The following is a 21,377-nucleotide window of genomic DNA, read 5'->3' as shown; positions in this document are numbered from 1 at the left end:
ACAACACAAACATGTAAAACATCCTTTTGAAACATAGTTTTGACTATCTTGCCCATTTGAGAACGTATTGTCCCAATTTCGTGAGAAAAATTCTTTTATAAGATATGGTTTCCTGGTAGTTAGGATGTTGCCTTGAAAAGAAGCACAAGGAACTTGTGGCTGCTACATCCATTACGTTTGCCCGCAAAACAAAAGGCCATCTTTTTGACTCTTTCTCGATGTGTATGTATGTAGCATCTGGTCAAGGGTATCGACTCTTTTGTTTTATTATTATAGAAGAACATAAGCCTTTCATAAATTGTGGAATTCATTCTGTAAGTAAAGGATAAAAGTAGCTTGCAAAATTACTATGTTTACGAAAGTACACTTATGTTCACCCGGAACAATTCTGGCGTATATGGTTCAAATGGCTCTGAGCACTATGGGACTTAGCTGCCGAGGTCATCAGTCCCCTAGAACTACTTAAACCTAACTAACCTAAGGACATCTCACACATCCATGCCCGAGGCAGGATTCGAACCTGCGACCGTAGCGGTCGCATGGTTCCAGACTGTAGCTCCTAGAACCGCTCGGCCACCCGGCCGGCATTCTGGCGTATAAAAAAACACATCGAAATAATACAGTGTTCATAGTACTCCTGACTTTCCAACAGTGAGTGGTCGCCGTGCTCAACTGTTAATTGCTGTCAGTAATCCTGCCAACATAATGAATCATTAGGCATGTTTGCTGAGGTTTCAGAAAGACAGTTGTCATGAAATAGACGTGTAGGCTTACAAAATTAATAAAGAAAAATAATTGCTACAGAAAGTCAAATTTGATACTGGGGAGAATTGAACGGAAGTACGAATTACCGCACTGGGTTCACATTCCCTTAACGGTACCGACTGCGCTACACGATCAGTGTGCGTTTGCGTATCAACTGCATTATATACAGCACTGGAAAAATTTCAAAGCCGAATATCTCCGTAACTTTATGAAAAACATTAAAAACAGCCTATTTCTCGGCACTTTTTAACCGTGTTCCGCGCGAGTGTTTCACTACGGAACACAAAGCAGCCTCAGCCATTTTCATACTGCGCACTAACAGCGCTACAATCAGAGCACAACGCTGCAGAAGCTGTGACTGTACACGATTTTTGAAATAAAAACTACGTAGCTAAGGCTGATTAAGGACAATGTTGATGGCTGTTAATACATGTGAATATCTTAAAGTTTCATTTAACGTAACTTAGTAATGAGATAGCTAATATATAAGTAAGACCTATTTCCAAGAGCGTAACAATGTGCTGCGGCTTCTGTCCAATCATCGCGTTTTTTTTTTTTGTTTTTTTTTTTTTTTGTTTACATCAGGTCTATTCTTATAATGAACGGATTATACACTGATATAACCCTCGTTAATGTTGGCGTTGAAACCTTTCGCCGACTTATCATCAGAGAAATGTTACGGCGACCAGAATCGACTTGCGATGTAAAAACCGTCAAGTGGAACGCTCATACCAGACTTCGTCATTATTTCAACTGCCAAATTACACTTCCGAGTATAATTCCCCGGGATGCGAACTAAGAGCTTTGAACGATCTTTTATTTTTCTCTTTTATTTCAGTTCAAAAGTTTATGTTGTTTTTGGAAAACAAGTAAAAATATGGACAATGATGAACAACTCGTCCCAAATTACTTAGCCAGTTGCGCCAACAACTTGCATACTATGGAAAGTATTGTAAGTAGTAGCTTTCCTTCAAATACATCATGTACAGGAATCATCAATTTTTTTATTTCAGAGGAATAAAATTTATATCAATTTTAAAAATGACAGCTTACGATGAAGTGCGTCAGTGTGTAATATTTAGTGTCAGTACATTTGGAAAAATGTGAATAAAGTCTGCGGTGAAGCGACAACACCGCAAATCCCTTATTGGCGCTTCTGTGTCGTAACTGTGTGTCCCGTACGTGCTGAGTGAATTGTCATGTTGCCAGGACAGATGCAACATTAGATCCGCTTTCTATAAGCAATCTGTTCAATGCTGTAAAAGTAGGCTATTGAAATAGAGACAGCGCCATTCCAAATTCCAAGAGAGCTTTAGCAGAAGTGTGTACAGATACACAAGAGAGAACGGTTTCGGTGCGCCTACTTTTAGGCCACGGCTGCCGAGCTACACGAGAATAGTTTGCGACCTTGGGATCCAAAAGCCCCACCAACAAGCCTGTGTCTCGTGAAACTCACTCTTCAACGCTAGATTTATAGTGACCACAACGTTTCTATCTTAAAGTTTAAACTGTGTAATATGAGGGAATGAATCAGGGTAGGAATTGTTCTGATGAGTTTCATGTTCTGTGACATAATGTGACTGACTAGAGAACCAGATCATACTGGAAGTTATAGATATCGGTGGAATCCATTGCAATTTTTTTCGCTCTACACTGAGATAAGCTAGAGAGCAATTACGGAACGGAAAAACTGACGCACTGTTAGGTCTGCATTTCGTGCGAACAAAGCATATAACCAAGAGGTTCCCTGCACTGCTGTTTAAGAACAGCATTATGCAGGTCTTTGACTATGTGCGATTGCAGCCGTCCCTGCCTACGAAAATATCTATTTATCGAGGAATCTTTTGTAAGCTGCCCTATCGGGAACACAAACTATGGCGTGCCGCTTATACATTAGAATCATACGGCCACTTTATCATCAAAGGATTCTGCCGTGACTCACATCGATCTGCGCTTTCTATTGCCTGTCTTCAGCTATTAAAGAATGGTGTAGTCAGTAACAACATATGACTGTGCCCGCGTATTTTATATGACTTTGCAGCCAGGTAGATAACTCCCAGATCCAAAACTGCAATCGCTAGAGCTACAGCTCACTAGAACCATTGCTTATGCAGAGCAGGTTATGAACACTCCCAATCAGTATTAATGAATTGCTTGAAGTTAAACGTAAGCATGGGTCAGCAGAATAGCGATTAGCAAGCACTTTTTCGATAATGTCACTTGATTAGATAGGGATACAATTTTTTGTACAACAGCAGTTTTCTTTTAGTTGCTCAGTAGTTCACTGCCTCACAAACGAAAGGAAAAACATTGCTCTAAAATGCGTTTTGAGGAAGTATGCTAGACATAACCTCTTGCGATAAATATAATGTCGATTAGGTAGACTCTCCCCACAACATTTTCACTGAAACTTCGATTAATAAATTACATGAAATTGTTAAGAGGGAGAATCAAAAATCATCAGCCGATTGCCATTAGTAGCAACGTTTGTACCAACTTTTCTTAGTTTTTGCAAAAGTTAGAATAAGCACCAACCACTACTAGAACCAGACGAAAACTTGATAGGCTGCACTGAACTGTTGCTCCAGTCTACTGAATGACAGCTTGTGACCATTTGGGTACTAGTTTTTGTAGATGCGTCAGTGACAATGGAGTTCGGGTCAGTCTTGGTGATATGCTCTGGAACCCTAATGTTGAAGACAACTGATCGCAAAAACCAGGTTCGAGTCCTAGTTTGACAAAAATATCAACAGTTACGAAATATTTATTACCTGTCAAAACTGTTTGCATTGGTGTTTCATATCACTGCACCGTCATTGACATAATCCCTATCAGCCCATTCATTTCACACCGTTGCATTTTTTCAATCACAGAACGTCTTTCTGACAGTTGTGACAGTAGTCTCTCCTTCGTTTTTTAATACCACAGAGGTCCTGCATGAAAAGGAGCAGGAATATACTGTCAATTTTGGATTGAAGATAGCCGTCGGGCATCGTGGAGCATTGCATCCCAGGTCAATTAATTTCCAGTTCAGCACATGGTTTTAATGTGGTTGATCGTTTGACTTCAGGTGGTTATGCCTTACACATACGTTAAGAATAAACGAAAATAGAATGATACAATTGGACCGACTAATGAATCGACTTATTCGTCGAGTTACATGGGGACTCCGATCCACGGTGTAGCACGACACTATTCACGCTTCACGCACAGAAATCATTGCCAGATGTGCATCAAGGGATAATGACAGAAAAAAATCATTACTAAAGATGTTTTGTTTTATTGTCGTAATTTTTCTCTTCGGTTTCATTTTATTTCTTGTCTGTTTTCTCTTCTGCCTCATATCGAGACCTGTTTGGCCTTGGGAAAGCTGCGGTGTCTTCGATTTCTTTTTTGTGATGAAAATTCGGAAACTTTTCCTGTTAGAATGTTATTTTCATTATTGCTCACCTTTTGCTCTGCAACATTCTGTTATTTACTTTGAAACGAGGGTTTTCTTCCGGATCTTCATTTTATTCGTATGAAGAGAACTACAAATTTCTTTTTTCCAACAACACTTGATCTTTATTTGAAAAATGTTCCATAAGACTCAACGCCATTTCCATTGCATCTGCTGTTCAAAAGTTATATATGCAAATTATTTCCCAATATCAGTTCTCATGCCCTTTACAGTTCAGATATCTAGTATCCTGACATATTATTTAAATATTTTTCAGATTTCTTCCTTTTCAGTACAGACGAGTGATGTCGCATCATGTATATTCGAGTTCAAGGTTTGAGTTGCAAAAGTATGGGATCTTTATCACCTATTACATTTTCAGGTAGTGCTGATAATGCATTTTTTATATAAGTTCAGATCGAACAAATGCTAAAAATAGTTTGTTCCTGATTACAGCAGAATCCTTCGACCTCACTCTGCCCTCAACAGGAGCACAAACACGTCATTTTAATCTTTGAAGGTTTTATCGTAAATAAACGATTCATGCTCTTTGTCACCGGTGTATACTTCTCCGCATTGTATCCACTGAGCTACCGAGCCGCACTTAACCGCAGAATATCATCACCGTTTTTTCCGGTTAGTTTTCGCTTCACATATCTCTCTTTTATTCTTCATCAGTACAGTCCTGATCCCGTGCCAGAAGTCGCCGCATCTTTTAGGCATTCAGCCGGCGCCGACACACGTTTGGGCATTCAGCCGGCGCCGACACGCGCATGTGGCCCGCCTACTACAGGAAACAAGTCTGACGAGGCCCCGAGAAAGACAGGCCGTGCAGCGTACTTCACAGCACGTGACACTGCAGGTCTCAAACGAGTGCCAGCAGCCGTCTCCGGCGGGAAACGAGTTTAATAATTCTTGACTGCGTTTGTAAATGCATCCAAGTTCTCGACAGCACACGATAAAGTTAAGACGTTAGTGTGTACGTTTTCAATTAAATACCGATTTCCCGTGGGCGCTGCACGAAAGCGAGCGTTCGCGAAATGTGGAGAACAAGCCGACTAGTGTGACGTGAAAAGTTCGTTGTAAGGCCCGTAGTATTAGAGAGCCTGTATACAGAGAGAGTGGCCATAGGTGAAGTTACCCGTGATTGTTTGATGAGCTTTGACAGAAAAATGGCGCCAAACGTCTCTCGCGCTTCCTATGTTCGCCGTTCTTTTGAGTTGAATTGAAGTTCAGAGGACTTTTGGAAACGATTAAAAGGTATTTGAATTATTGAGAGACTTGTTATGCGTTGTGCATGCATGTTCGACTTAGTTGTATATCGTTTTTAGTACGTAATTAGCGTTTGCGATCTTAAATACGAGTTGAAATAACGAAGCGTTCTGTGATGAAGTCGGTAGGCCCACATATTTGTAGTAAGCACGTTAGCAATTGTACAGTATTGTTTTTGACATCTGTAATTCGTTCTGCAGACGTTCGTAAACGATGCCAGATTGTGCTGCATTTGGTTGTTCCAATAGAGGCGAAGGTGGATTTCGCATGTTAGAATTTCCACGCAATGAAGAAAGACGAAAGCGGTGGGAAGTCGCAGTCAACAGGGCTGACATAAATCAAACAGGAACCTTGTGGAAACCAACCACGTACTCTTATCTATGCGAAGTAAGTCGTTTTTGCTTTTTACTACATATAAAAAACTTGCAATATACATAGTTAAATTTGAAAACAGACCTGTAAATACTGGCTCCGACAGTCACACTGCTAATGTTTGCTGCTAGGATATGGCCACGCGTGTTGCGCATGCGCACAGCGAACTTTCCTCTTACCGTGCCCGTCACCCCTCTGGCAGCAGAAATCTCGTGGCACTGCATCGGTTGCTTTAAAGAGATCGGGCAAGTCTGCGGACCGGAATGAGGGCAAAAGAAAAGGCACAGCAGTAAATCTTGGCGGAGGGGAAGCCGCATTTTATCCTCTCAGCTCGCTACCTCTACCCTTAGCCGCGGCAGGGATCGGCGCCTGTGATTTGTGTGGGCGCGAGGGGACGCGGCGGGCGTCAGATAAACGCAGCTGTCTGTGCGCCGCGGCTTTACGGCTCCCTGCGCCGTCCCCCTGTGCTGATATCTTATCTCCGTGCCGGCCGGCATTAACAGCCGCCGGGGCAGCTTTCCGCCTGTAGCGACACTTCCGCACTAGGTACCGGTACTCTAGTGCTGACACACTGCACAGCGCTAATTACAGTCCTGTAAATTACTGAACGAGATCGTACTGCTCACGTAAAAGACACGCACACTTTTTTCAGCATTGTAGAAAAAGCAGGTATTTTCTCATCTACTTTAACCATCAGCAGTGCTCCTACTATCGCTGCTTTTGTAGTCACGGCCTCGGCAAGCTCGATAGAGATACCATCAAATAAAATCCACCTAGGACCATTTCTTTTCACAATATACTGTATGAACATTAAGAAAACCGACAAACTCAAGAACAAATCGTCCCGGAACATAGTACAGAGCTGCATCGCATCAGCGTCACAACAGATATTCAAAGTGGCCTCCATAGGATTGAAGGTGATAGGAATACTAGCGGTTGTCATGCAGTATACACATAATCGTATTTTGGGTTACACCATGTTGGCAGACCACTTGCCTGGGGCTTGTACTAGGGTTCGTCTCAATATCCTGTAGAACCAGGTCCTCCAAATCTGGTGTACGCACAGTCCGCCGTCTCCCTGCACTTTCTTCTGTCCCGTGATCACACGGACGCCCAAAAAGGGCTTGAAATGTTGTCTGGGTTGATTTTCTGTAAGGGTACTTGTTTTGGTATAGCCGTGCAGCCTCTCGAACGTCTACGTCTTCTTGGCCATAACAAACACCATCACGGATTGTTCCCGGCGGACTATTCCGGTGCTTACAGTACGCTGTGTGAGTCACACGGGCTGCAGCACAAAAGGAACACATGGCACGTGGTCAAAGGAGCTGTCATTCGTCAGCGCCATCTACCATGGCATCGATAATTTCCAGACGCCTGTTCATAGATCCTTTCTTCCTCCATTTCCAGTGAGGAAACAGTCCCTGCAGTTTGTCGGTTTGGATAATGTTAACCCTGTATATTTAAATTACCTAGCGGATAGCGTCGCGTTATGCTGTTGTCTATAGGGAAGTGCGCAACGCCAGATGGCTGTAGTGACTTGCAGGAAGACTTGCTGAAGTCGCTCGGTGTTGGCGTTATCAGGAGTTTTTTGGTAATTTGTGGTAAGTTCCTGTGGGACCAAATTGCTGAGGTCATCGGTCCCTAGGCTTACACACTATTTAATCTAACTTAAAGTAACCTAGGACAACACACACACACCATTGCGCGAGGGAGAACTCGAACCTCCGATGGGAGGAGCCGCGCGAACCGTGGCAAGGCGCAGAGACCGCGCGGTGTAGCCGCGTGGTTGCGTCATCAGGATCCCTCAACATAAACAAATCTAACATATTGCTAAATAGGTGGAAATGCTCACTATTATGTGGCTACACGATTGCCGAACATCATAAAAGTAATCGCAGGTAAGGCAGATGCCAGACAGATTCATTGGAATAATTCTCAGGAACTGTCCACAAGGAAAGTAGCTTACAAATCCCTCCTTCGACCAGTTTTTGAATGTTGCTCGTCAGTCTTGAATCCGCATCATACAAGACTGAGAGAGGTATGAAATGAAATGATCGTATGGCTGTGGTGGCCGAGACACTCTATGACAAAGTGATAGTTCAAAATGGCTCTGAGCACTATGCGACTTAACTTCTGAGGTCATCAGTCGCCTAGAACTTAGAACTAATTAAACCTAACTAACCTAAGGACATTACACACATCCATGCCCGAGGCAGGGTTCGAACCTGCGACCGTAGCGGTCACGCGGATCCAGACTGAAGCGCCTTTAACCGCACGGCCACATCGGCCGGCCAAAGTGATAGTTCCATCGCTGTTTTAACACTTGGTAATGGATGTGATGTTTCAGGTTGATTAATAGCTGGAGTACAGGCAGCGTGTACGCATTACAGCACCGCACCTAAAAAAGGATTGCGCTTAGAAATACAATCAACAACTCGACTGAACACGGGAGAGCATACAATTAGTAACACATTCTTTGCCTTCCGAAACCCGTTGCCAGTAATTTGTAACGCAAAAGTACAACTGTATGGTACATACTATTACGTAATCTAAAGCCGTAGTACTTTTTCGATAAAATCTGTCCAGCGATGTTGTTCCTTGTTGCCCGATCGTTCCTTCCTCACCCACTCTTGACGATTGCAGAGGAGTCTACTGTATGGAGCGATTACAATCCGCCCCTATCGATATGTGGCATCTCTCTCTGTTCTCGCTGCCAGCATGGCCGCTACCCTATCGATTGGTGGTCCTCTCCCACACGCACCGCCCGGTGAAGGATTGCCGCGCGCTCACTGTCGCAATCCTCTCCTCCCCTCCTCCCATTCCACCGCCCCTTCACACACACACACGCACACACACACACACACACACACACACACACACACACACACACACACGTCCGTACGCACGAACGTTACAGAACGCGTGGAGGGTGGAAGAGAAACGCAAAGGGTGGATGGGGTCGAGCCGATGTTGGATGTGTCGCCATGGCAACCACCCGGTACCACACCGCAAAACAATTGCAGTTCGCTAGGGAGCAGAGGCTCATGGCACAAGCAGACCACGCACTGCGGTTTATTGATGCGTGCCCACGTGTGCAGGGGAAGTACCAAAGCAACGCGGCTTGCCCATTGTGCGTAGTAATATGTTTTTCCTCTTTGAGGCATTGCCAATCAACTGCCCGCATGTTTAACATTTTCGTGCAGTTTGTGAGCATCTGCTGACAAAATGAACCGGACTGGCTTCGATAGATTTACATTCGCTTTCGCATCAATGTATCTTCACACATACTCCGCAAACCACGAGGGTACTTAGCATTCCAGTCGTGTTTCTAACGCTGCAAGAAAGACTGTTTATTTTAATAAGTGCTTCTGAACGTTTTAATTAAGCTAACCTTGCCTTCACGATCCCTACGGCAGAGACATGTAGGGGACTGACAAATAGTGTTCAGCGCATCAGCTGTAACACCTGTGACATCAGAGTTCAAACTACCGATGACGACCAAGTAAATTACAGGTGGTAACTATGGTATTGAATTTAGCATAAAATTGTGGATGAATGATCGAGGACCACAACTGTATCTATAACAAGGCACGTATTGATAGTAGACCCAAAAGCTGAATTTGCGGGAGATTAGCTTCGAATGCGTCACATAGAATGTTTTGAGGGTTTTTCAACCTCGTAAAACAGAGGTCGTTTATTGGTCTGCCTTTAGAATGACTGTCAATTGTTACTGTATGGAATACATTAATAAACTGAGGAAACTCAGTTGTAATGAGTAAATACAAGAAGTGATGAGTATAAATACATGGGGATCCGTCGAGATAAGTATGCACAATGTGTGCTGGATGCACAATGTGTGCTGGTGAATATTACATCTATAGATCACAGATATACCGGCATCCTGTTCCGACTGAATGGCCGAGTAGCCAATAGCGTATTTTTAGAAAAGAAAAGAAAAATAGACATTTGCAGTTTTCATATTACATGTATAAAGATCCGCAAAAACGGCGAGTTGTATATCTTAAAGTTTGTGCTCTCATGTTTTCTCCGCGTGATTGATTAGTGGTATACTTTCGGCTGTCCCGACAGCTGTACACCATTAATCTTAAAGTTTACCCAGGAAGCGTTGTTGCAGATATGTTTCATAGTATCGCACTCAGAACATAGGTAAACATTGCAGGCGATAAAGAATCGGAGATAAATGTGGGATTGATAGAGGGCCACGCTGCACGTGTATTCCACGAACTCTGAAAGTTCATGGCGTTATGCTGACAATATTAAAACGAAGGCTTCCACTACTGGTTTTCTTACTTACTGGTGAATCTCCCTGGTTGTATAGTGTGGGATGGATATCGTTGGAACCATTCCGAGTTTGATAAACAAGCTCTAATTCTGAGAAAGGGCACTGCCCACGTAATTCGTCTCATGAAGACTACTTGCAGATAGTGTTCGAGTGAATAAGAAAACCTTCCTGGGCTTTTTGCTTATCTAAAACCGATGACACTGACCCACATCAAGGGTCATATTTACTTCACTGCCTAGTATGGTAGGAGTCCAGTGGACTTCACTGCGGTCACAGACAATCTTTCCGTGTAGCTTCACAGCATATTATTAGAATTTACGAAAGGGATAACTGTAATAAGTGAATCGGCATATTAACATATAAAAAATTAGGAAGATATAAAACTCCGACAGCGGTTAGCAAATGCCACACAGTCAATTAAGAGTTCAATGTTTAGTGTTGCGCAACGCTTCTTGGCTGTTATGTAAGCGACCTTCAAATTTAAGATGAATCTGCATACCAAGGCCCAAGTAGTTTTTAAACTCTAATTAATAAGATAGACAGAAAACTAGCCATGTCCTGTGCGTGAATGATTTCCTTCTGCAAGTCTACCGAAAAGTTTGATAGTCTCAGAAACCAATTTCATGTGGTCTGCTGGTGATTCTTGTCCAACTCCGCCCACGATAACATGAGGCCAATAACACCATTTTGAGTTTTCACTATGCTGTTTGCAGCCTCCATCCAATAAACCCAGTTCTCTGTGACTAATATTAAAGTCACAACTGTTTCACGTCATGCTGTGCTTGTAGGGTACATTTATAGTAATTTCCACTGCGTCTACAGCATGTTCATCTGTACTCCGCCAACCACCTTACGGTCTTTGAGTTCCCTCAGTCAGTAGCACCAGATCAGGACCCTAATGTGAGTAGTATTAATCATACGATGGTTTTGTGTGATACCTTTTTCGTGGTTGAGCTAAATTTACTATAGATTTTTCGAACGAGTGACTCAAGCATCTGCATTTGTTACAATTTGTTTTCTAAGTCGTTCCATTCTGTATTATTCCCCATGTATACTCAACTATGATGACTGTTTCCAGCTATTGTTCGATAATAGTGTAAACAAACAATAATTGGTCAGTGCGTAATGCGTTATATGTTTGTGCTGAGACTGAACTGCCGATACCTGTACCAAGTGTCGATCCTTTGCGGATCTTACCTGCATTCCGCCTTTTTTCCCCTAAAATTAAATATATGAAATTTTAAATGTGGCTTCTTAGTTAGAAATAAAAAAAATTCAACGCCTGTGGGTGTGAAACGTGGGATGAAAGTACTTATGGAAATATTTCATTGTGCAAGCATTTTTGAAGCTAAATGTACGGAAATTTGTATTTGGCTTCTTTGTTAGAAGTAACACATACACATGGCACTGTTTTTGGAAATTCAGTCCCTAAGGGGATGAAATAGAGTCAGTGTGATTCACTGACTCACCACCGCCCAGACCAGACCGCTAAGAATAGAAACTTGAAGTATGGAGAGGGTGTGGATCTTATTCTGTAGGCATCGTTTAAGAAGTGATTGTCCGAAATTCCACTTTGAGGGGTTGAAATAGGGGATGAAGGACATTTTGAAAGTATGTCTTTTAAGGGAGTTTTTAAGCTAGAACTACAAAAACTGGTATTTGGTTTCTCAGTCAGGAAATAAAGAATACGTGTTTCGGCAGTAAGGGGGTAAAATAGTGAAAGTTTTCGTGAGAATAAATAATTACCAAAGAACTACTAAAGGATTTTTAAGGATATGTCTATGAAATTGGTGTTTAAGTTCTCGGTTAGAAATAAAAGTACGTTTTTCAGTGTTTCTGGAAATTCAACACCCGAGGGAGTGCAAAAGGAGATGAAATTTTTTTTTGAAAATATTTCGTTACATTAAAAAATTTTAAGCTAAATTTATGAAAATTTGTATTTCACATCTCGGTTAGATATAAAGAAATATTGGTTAGCGGATGAAAGTTGCTATGGAAATATCTCCACAAGAACGCAAAAGGTATGATTAACAAAACTCTAGCTTCCAGAATCGCTTTGTGGTCATAAGTATATTCGGAAAAGACCATGCTTATATGGTCTTAATTAGCGTGAAAAGCTTAGAAGGCGTTGCAATTTGTGTATAACATAAAAATTCGGTTAAGTAAAAAGCAAAGTGAGCAAAGCAGCGGGCGCTAATCTAGTGGTAAAATAAAGTTTCTACCATCACAAAAGCCGGCTGAAGTCATTTTTGAAAACCTTCAACCAGACAACATTGGCTTCGAAAATCCCCCCCCCCCCTTTCAGTCATGAAGTGCGTGCTGAAATTCGATGTTTGTGTGCAAAAGAATCTACTGCTGCTGAAATATCCAGACAGATGAATGGGGACTTTTTTTTGCGACCGTAGCGGTCGCGCTGTTCCGGACTATAGCGCCTACAACCGCTGGGCCATCCCCGCCGGCCCAGACAGATGAAATCGCGCCACAAGTTCTATCAAAAGCTGCCAAGTGAACGACTGGTGCTGTGACTGATGAATTTCCTCGTGTCTTTTGCACCAGTATTATGGCTTGGTGGGCAACAGTTTGAAGATAACTGGAAACTCAGGACCACCCAGGCGGAGAACTTTCCAGATGGGTTGAAGAAAGTAGCGATACGTTAGTGTTTGTAAATGAACGGTGAGTACTTGGAAAAGTGAAGTGGGTTTGTAGGAAACAAAAACCGGCAATAAAAGTTCTTTCTTGGAGCTCTTCAATAAAACCGCCAAGCTGATTTGTTGCAGCATGCGACAATCATCCACGATTATCTGTTGTCAATCAAAAAATTCGTCTGTGTAAGTCGGCACCAATATTTTGTTTTATTGCGATCCTTGTTTCTGTCGAAACTGGTAGGGTGTTTATAAATTTCTGTTGCCTCTTCACACAGGCGGAGTGCCTTGCTAAAACAGTAGTCTCATAAAATATTCATTTAATGCTCTCCACTTTCGTCACGGCCGAATTATCAGTGTGTTAAAAGCTACAGTTGATCTTGTGTCCAAACTGGGTTTAATTCTTATTCCTAGTTCCATTAAATATTTGGCTGCAACTGCAAAAAATTTTGTGTAAAGTAGCTATCGACAATACGTGGCGTACGTCTTTTAACAGATCGTGGGAATTCATCTGTTTCTCTTTGTAAATCCGCGGGGATGAAACGTTACTTAATAGTTTTATACATCGAGCTCTGCCTCTCAACCTGGAAATTGGAACAGAACTGAATACCAGCCGCAAAGCCCTTCGTTGTGTTAAACAATTATTTAACAATGGTCTAGCTGCTTGGCCGATTCGAGTGTCAGTTATGAGATCATTGGGTCGCGAAATTTTTTAAAATGGTGTTGGCACGCCATAGCAGTTTACAAAGAGAAACACGAGTCATAAAAAAAAAAAAAAAATTAAAAAACATGTTCAAATGTGTGTGAAATCTTATGGGACTTAACTGCTAAAGTCATCAGTTCCTAAGCTTACACACTACTTAATCTAAATTATCCTAAGGACAAACACACACACCCATGCTCGAGGGAGGACTCGAACCTCCGTCGGGACCAGCCGCACAGTCCATGACTGCAGCGCCCCAGACCGCTCGGCTAATCCCTCGCGGCTTTATACACCCACAAAAAGTTTGTAATTGTCTTTATGATTTTTTGCAGTTACGATTCTTCAGTCCTAGTACACATTGAAATTTCCGCTCCATAGTACCGGAGCTCGTCACTAGAGGCAGACGCGGAAGCTGCATTCAGTTCTTGGGGCGGGGGTTTTCACTTTTAGCCCCTTCTGTGCTCTCCCCCCTCCCATTCCCAAGTATAACTTACCAGCACACCCACATTTAACGTGCCACAAATGCCTAGGATTTTAATGCCAACAAAGTAACTTGTTTTCTTCATGTGCCTTGTTTTTTCGTTTTCGTTTTGGGGGTGGGGGGCGGGGGGTTCACCTTTGATCACAGTCTCCCTTGCATCCGCGCCTGGCTAGAGGAGAACATACAATGACACAGAACATTTCGCGTGATATTTTTATTTATAGTTTTTATTTGTTAAAGAAAAGAAAAAAGAAGCCACATGGTACGGTACTGTGGGACGGTTTCAGTGTGTATCGTAACTACAGACGTATACAGCAAACGAACGGAAAAAATACCTTATTTACGTAATTTCGGTTTTTCGAAGCGATAAATCTTCGTGACTTCACTTCGGCGTGCGTGAAGGTTGTCACGTACTGAACTGCACAAGGTATTCTTTCCCAGAGCAAAGAGTGCACGGTGCAGTAGAGGTAATAATAGTGTAGGAGTGGCAGCCGCTGTGCAGGCCCGGGGCTAGCGACCGTGGAATGGGGCGGGAGGCGCCTCTTTGTGCGACCCGGATGCGTGCACGCGGCCGGCGGGACGTGCCAAGTGAATGGTTGGCTGCGGGCGGCCTGAAGGCCACGGCGAGGCGCAGCGCCGAGGCGGCCGTTGCTCTGCCGCAGCCGGCGCCCAGAATACCCGCGCCTCGCCTGCACCTGCAGCCCCCCACCCACCACCGCGTCCTCGCCGCCCCTTCCAATCGCTCAGCTACTGTGTACTACATCGCGAGCTACTATTTTTGTTCGCAGTCGTCTAGCCTTCGGCTGCTTTGATGCCGTCCTCAATCTCCTCGTATCTTAAACATCTGCATATTCATCATCACTCTGCAATCCACTTTAAGTGTTTGGCAGAGGTCGCTTAGAACTAATTTTAGACCATTTTTCTATCGTTCCGTTTCTGAATAGCACGTGGTAAAAATTAACAACTAAATATTTTCGTGCGATCTCAGATTTCGCTTACTGCATCACAAGGCCATTTCTCCTATGTAGGTGGGAGTCAACAAAAAGTTTTGGCAATCGCAGGAGAGCGTTCGAGACAAATTTTACAAGAAGATCTCACCGCAACTACAATCGCCTTTTTATAATGATTGCCAACCCAACTAGGTGCCCATCGTCAAGCGTATCTGATAAAGATTCCATACCGCGCTGCAGTACTACAGAAGAGGACGGGAAAGCTTAGTGTAATGATGATGCTGGTGATGATAATGTGTTCATCTGGACTCAGGACAGCAAGAACTTCTTCATCCGTGTTAAAGTTGTTAATCATGCGGGCAAGGTTAAAAGTGGCAGAGTAATAAAACTTTAAAAAAAAAAAAACGAGAAAAAGTAGAAATGTCGTAAAGCCACTTCTAAGAGTTAAGTGGATAAGCCTCAACTCCCGGGTGTAACAAGTTTTGTGTGTCATCTACAAAATTTAGTTCTTGTGGCATGACATATGTAGAAACTCACCACTCGTTTAGTATAAAATTTGCAATATCAGACTCTTTCCCCCTACCCCGTGGATTAATTTCTGACGACACGCGCGCTCGCGCACGCACACACACACACACACACACACACACACACACACACACACACACACACACACACGTTGTATTTCGTAGCTATTGTGTTGAACCAACAGCCTTTAGATTTGTGTCGTATATAGTATAGCGAAAATTAAACGGAATATTTTTAGTACTTATCTAGAGGACCTCACACTTTTTATTGTTCTTTATCAGTTGGCATTTTTCGCATCGACAGATATCTTGTCTAAATCACTCTGTTATTCGCTTTGACCTGATGGCTTTCCAACACGGGAAACGACGGCATCATATGCAAACAATCTAAGAACCCTACCCAGATTCTCCTAAATCACTTGCGCAGATTAAGGGTAGCAGAGAACCGTGACGTTTCCTTGGGCAACATCAGTTTCAGAAGATGCATTCCCGTCAGTAACTACGAACTGCGACAAAAAAAAAAAGTTCAAGTGTGTGTGATATCTTATGGGACTGAACTGCTAAGGTCATCAGTCCCTCAGCTTAAACACCTAAATTATCCTAAGGACAAACACACACACCCATGCCCGAGGGAGGTCTCGAACCTCCGCCGGGACCAGCCGCACTGTCCATGACTGCAGCGCCCCAGACCGCTCGGCTAATCACGCGCGGCTGAACTGCGACATTTATGATAAGAAATTAAGAGTTTAGTCGAACGGCCGGGACAATAGAAACCGCTTGTGAGGAACTGTGTCTATAACCTTCTATAAATCTAGAAATATGAAATCAGTTTGAACTATTACTTCTTGCGAATAAGGAGCCAGATGTGTTTCACAAGAACGATATTTTCTTAATCCATGCTGATAATGCGTCAGTGGACCGTTATCTTTCAAGTATTTTTTACCTTTAGAACATAGTATACAACCCGAAATACGACTGCAAATCGCTATAAATTAACTGTGTCTATAATTTCGCGGATTACTTCATTTTCCTTTATTATGTATTGACGTGAGCTGCGCACCATTCCAGTCCACGTGTACCGACATTGCGTATCTGCACACCCCACCGTCAGCAAATTGTACACTATTGTACATAACTTAAGGACGAAAGTAGCTTTCGCAAGATGTGTCACTGCGAAGTACCATAGATCGATGAAACTTTTGCCATTCATAGAAAAAACTGCTACGGTATAGTCCAGAAGGTAACCGAAAGAAAGTCGCAATGCAACGAACGGAAATGACACTTTTTCTCAAAGAAATCACACTGATTCATTGTTGCCCCTTGGACATGCAATGCAACGAACGGAAATGACACTTTTTCTCAAAGAAGTCACGTTGATTCATGGTTGCCCCTTGGACACAAAACGGCAGGGCATGGCTCTTGATAGGAACTGTAGGGTGGTCGTTGCTGCAAATGGTTCAAATGGCTCTGAGCACTATGGGACTTAACTTCTGAGGTTATCAGTCCCCTAGAACGTAGAACTACTTAAACCTGGCTAACCTAAGGACATCACACACATCCATGCCCAAGGCAGGATTCGAACCTACGACCGTAGCGGTCGCGCGGCTCCAAACTGTAGCGCCTAGAACCGCACGGCCACTCGGCCGGCCGTTGCTGCATGTCGAGGCGTTTCTCCAAAGCATCCAACTCGTGTTCGATGGAATTTAAGACGGGGAAACGGGCAGGTCAGCCAGTCCATTCACCGAGTAAGCTCTCGATCTGAGAGCTCCTACACCTGCGCAGGATGCGGTCGCGCATTGTCCTCCATAAAAAATGACATTAGTTCCGAATGCGGGTCGGCCATTGTGGGCAAGCGGTTCTAGGCGCTTCAGTCTGGTTCGAAAGCTGCCTCGGGGATGGATGTGTGTGATGTCCTTAGGTTAGTTAGGTTTAACTAGTTCTAAGTTCTAGGGGACTGATGACCTCAGATGTTAAGTCCCATAATGCTCAGAGCCATTTGAACCATTTTGGAGTTCCGAATGCGCCCCTGGAAAGACACACCTGAGGGAGGAGTACAGTGTCACAATAACTTTGACCGGTGAGAGTACCGTGTTCAAAGATCCGGAGATTAGTATCCTATGCAACCCACACAATGACACCTGGGCTACGATCATGTTCGACAATGCTGGACATACCGCCATATGACGAGAATGTGGGAACATGTAATGCACCTAGGAACATTATCGCACATGAGTGTTTCGGTGGTCGAGGTGGGGGAGTCATAATGTTGCATGGGGCTAGTGACTTCAACGTTACTGGACACCACACTCCTTCGCCATATGCCTCTTTCTCGGGATGCTCTCGGCTTCGACTTCATTTTTAGAGATGACAGTGCGCGACAGCAACGAACAGCGCAGGTGGAGGACCTTATGGAACGAGAGGATGTTCGACGTTTAGAATGCGTTAGGGGGATGTACTGCAGAACGTCCACATGCGCGAAGAACCATCCAGCAGTTGTTAACCGCACTGGTGGAGGAATGAAATGCCCTACCACAAGAAATCCTAGTGGCAGCATGGGAGCACGTTGCAGAGCATGCATTGCCGTCTGTCGTGATTACACACTGCATTAAGATCCATATTTCGCCTTTTATGATGACCAGAGCACCATAATAAATTTGCGGTGACTTCAGTGTAATTAGTGTCTTTGAGCAGAAGTGTGATTTTTGTTCGTCTCACTGCGTTTTCAGTTACCTTCTGTACTATACCGTAGCAGTTCTTTCTTCTGTAGTTCAAGTTTCATCTAGCTGTGTTACCTGGCAGTGACATAGCATGTGAAAGCTACTCCCGTTGTTGATTTTTGCGTGGTAATGTATGTTCCACAAGGCATTGAATAGCGCATACCGGACTGTAATTCGCACCAATATTACCCACCACTTCGTATCATTTGCAGATTTAAGTAAAAGTTTTGATAACATTTTCTGTAATACACTGTTTGAAATTCTAGTTAGCTACTAGGGATATAATAAAGGGAGCAAAATGTTATCTGGATGTTGTTCAGAAACCAGACTGAGTGGAAGGACAGGAAAGGAGAGGTTAGTTGAGAAGGACTAGACAGGACTGTAGCCTGATTCCGATGTAATTATATCTGATTTTGAGTAAGCAGTAAAGGATATTGATGTGTATCGATCGTCTGGGTCGAACGGCTCGGATACGTCGTACTAGGCTTAGATGCTCCGAGGTGGGCGGAGGAGGACCTCTGACAGTGCAAACAAATTAGGAACATACAAATATACACATTATTGCGCTGCGATACATACGTTGTACAGTAGCTCGTTGGATGAACTTGCAGAAAAACACAACTAAGCAGTGGCCTGTCAAGGCGTGCCGTACTGAATACATTCAACGACACTATGCCCGTCTTGAGCGCCACACTGTCAACTACTGTAGTAAGCACTTGCGAAGGCTTAGGCGACTCCACTTTTAGACTAAGTCTGGTAGGCTGATCTCATAGTTCGTTATGAACTATAGCTACGAACTGCAACCCTGGAACTCCGTACTATACTCCGTTCATCATAAGAATAAACCTGATGTAAACAAACACATACGAGTTAAGGAGTAGTCAGTACCGGTAATCAGGGGAAGTCTGTGGGGTAAAAATTGCAGAGGGAAGCGGTTCAAATGGATGTGGATTGCAGTACTTACGTAAAGATGAACAAGCTTGCAGAAGATGGACTACCATGAAGAGTTGCGTAACAGCAAAAAAAATGGTTCAAATGGCTCTGAGCACTATGGGACTTAACTTCTGTGGTCATCAGTCCCCTAGAACTTAGAACTACTTAAACCTAACTAACCTAAGGACATCACACACATCCATGCCCGAGGCAGGATTCCAACCTGCGACCGTAGCAGTCGCGCGGTTCCGGACTGAGCGCCTGAACCTCTAGACCACCGCTGCCGGCGCGTAACAACAGTCTTCGGACTGAAGACCACAATATGCGAGGGGAAAATGGGTGTATGTCTGCCTCTACACTCGCCGTCATCTCTTTCACCTTTTTGAAACACAAAATGTACGATGGAGGCAGTAGGACTGTTTCACAGTCCTCCTTGAGAACCGGTTGTCTAGAGTTACCCAACAGGGTTTCGCGAGAACAACGTCACATTCTTTTGAGAGATTCTCTGTGAAGTTAACCGATCACCAGTGTCCCACTTTCGTATGGGCTACACCGATCTGTTACGATCCTACAGTACGTCTCTGAATTCGTTCAGCATCTACTGTACTTCTTATTTGTGAAAGAGTAGACATGCTGAAGCAATAATCTAGAAGTGGCTGCTCTGTTATCTTGTGTGCCATTTCCTTTGCTTTCCTAGGTTCTTCCAGCGAATCTAAATCTTTCATTCGCCTTCTCTGATACTGAATTCACGTGATTGTTCTGTTTCACCCCCCTCTCTTAGTATTACCGCTAAATATTTTAACGATGTAACGTGTTTCACTAATCTTGTAACGATACACTGTCGGGCTCTTTCAATTTGGTTTCAGACATTACCGTGCCTTGATCTACATTTAAAGAGATAGCCATCCATTACGCCAGGCGGAAATTTTCTTCTTTGCGGTGCTTTGTTTGCTTTTTTTTTTTTTGTTATTGTTCTACGTGTTCAGCAGTAAAAAATATTGCCTTCGTTTCTTTGTGTTCGTAAAAGCCATCTTGTGGATTCCTTTTATTAATAAGCTATCAACATCGCTATTGTTTGTGTATGATATTCACAAGTGAGTTTTGTATAATCTGTTGATCTGTCTTCGCGCGAAGACGGACATTTGAAGTTTTAAATACGAGTGTTTTTAAAAGTGGTCTTTGAAACACCCTGTCTGTATTTTGCAGGTGAGTTACACAGAAGAATGAAGGACTGTGGTACTAGCTCTTTAACGTCTTCGTGGTGCGGTGAGTACCCACAGTACACACATGTTTTTGTCACTTGTTTTCGTTTTTCACTGTACGTTCAATCCTTGTACTTGTGAATATATCAGGTTGACTGTTAGCGTGTTTAGGCAATCATATGGCTCAACAAAGATGTTGACGTATCACCCATAGGATACGTCAGTCTCATCGTGCAAATTAAAAATCGAAAAAGATGTATTCAAAGATACTGCCGTCGAACTCAAACTATTGCGCTACGATAAAAGTGCTCTGTTTTCTGAAACAGGCCATAAACTTGAGGAAATTAATCCTGGGAAATTTTTGCACTTTATGAATTTTCCCCGCCATTAACGTTCCTACTTGTCATCATATTACAAAATGCAACCGTCCGCGCGAATTTTACATCCAACTTTGTGATGCATAAATAGCAGACCAAGAGTCATCCGAATTATCACAAAGACGCTAACCGAATCTAAATAGCCTTTTCCGACATTAAGTGAGCCATATTTTGTCTTCTGTGTTTGAACGTGCTATACTTGATCCGTAAATATAGATACTCATAAACATATTACAAATCGCGAATGAGATTTTACATGGAACAGCCAGAGGCATAAACAGCAGTACATTGAACCCAAAGAGTGTAAGCGAAACTGCGTAGCCTTATCATTGAGTAAATGAGCGTGTTTCGTGTTGTCTGTTAACACGATTTATCTCTGCCGTGAGAAACGGTTATGTGATTGATAATGACACAGTCGTTTGGTAGGAAACGCTTATTTCAGTATAATTTCTGGGGCTGTGACTCAGTGGAAACGCAATCGCTGCTATCTTGAAGGAAACCCGCGCAAGAGCACTATGTAATCACAGAACGTAAGGATTGCAGTTGTTTCTTGCATTGTTGAAAGAGACAGTGTGAATGAGCTATTACTAAAATACTTACTGCATGGTTACTCACCGCCAGTTGATATGTTTCGCGTACTTGCAAATGCACTTACCTGCTGCCACGGAAGGCAGATAACTGTCAAGAGACTCAT

At 43.1% G+C, this 21,377-nt stretch overlaps 1 protein-coding gene across 1 annotated transcript in view; it reads left to right on the top strand.

The window, feature by feature from the left end:
* LOC126092757 (uncharacterized) overlaps nt 1–20,503 on the top strand; it is a 124,225-nt gene extending 103,722 nt beyond the window's left edge. The window contains exon 3 of the mRNA XM_049908483.1: nt 20,311–20,503. Within this exon, the coding sequence (XP_049764440.1) occupies nt 20,311–20,447 (137 nt within the window). The 3' untranslated portion in view covers nt 20,448–20,503. The remainder of the gene's footprint in view (nt 1–20,310) is intronic.
* Nucleotides 20,504–21,377: the final 874 nt, after the last annotated feature.

This window comes from Schistocerca cancellata, chromosome 7 (assembly GCF_023864275.1).
Source record: "Schistocerca cancellata isolate TAMUIC-IGC-003103 chromosome 7, iqSchCanc2.1, whole genome shotgun sequence".
NCBI classification, from domain to species: Eukaryota; Metazoa; Arthropoda; class Insecta; order Orthoptera; family Acrididae; genus Schistocerca; species Schistocerca cancellata.
Note: the sequence above shows the minus strand (reverse complement) of the source record. Positions and strands in the feature narration are given on the sequence as shown.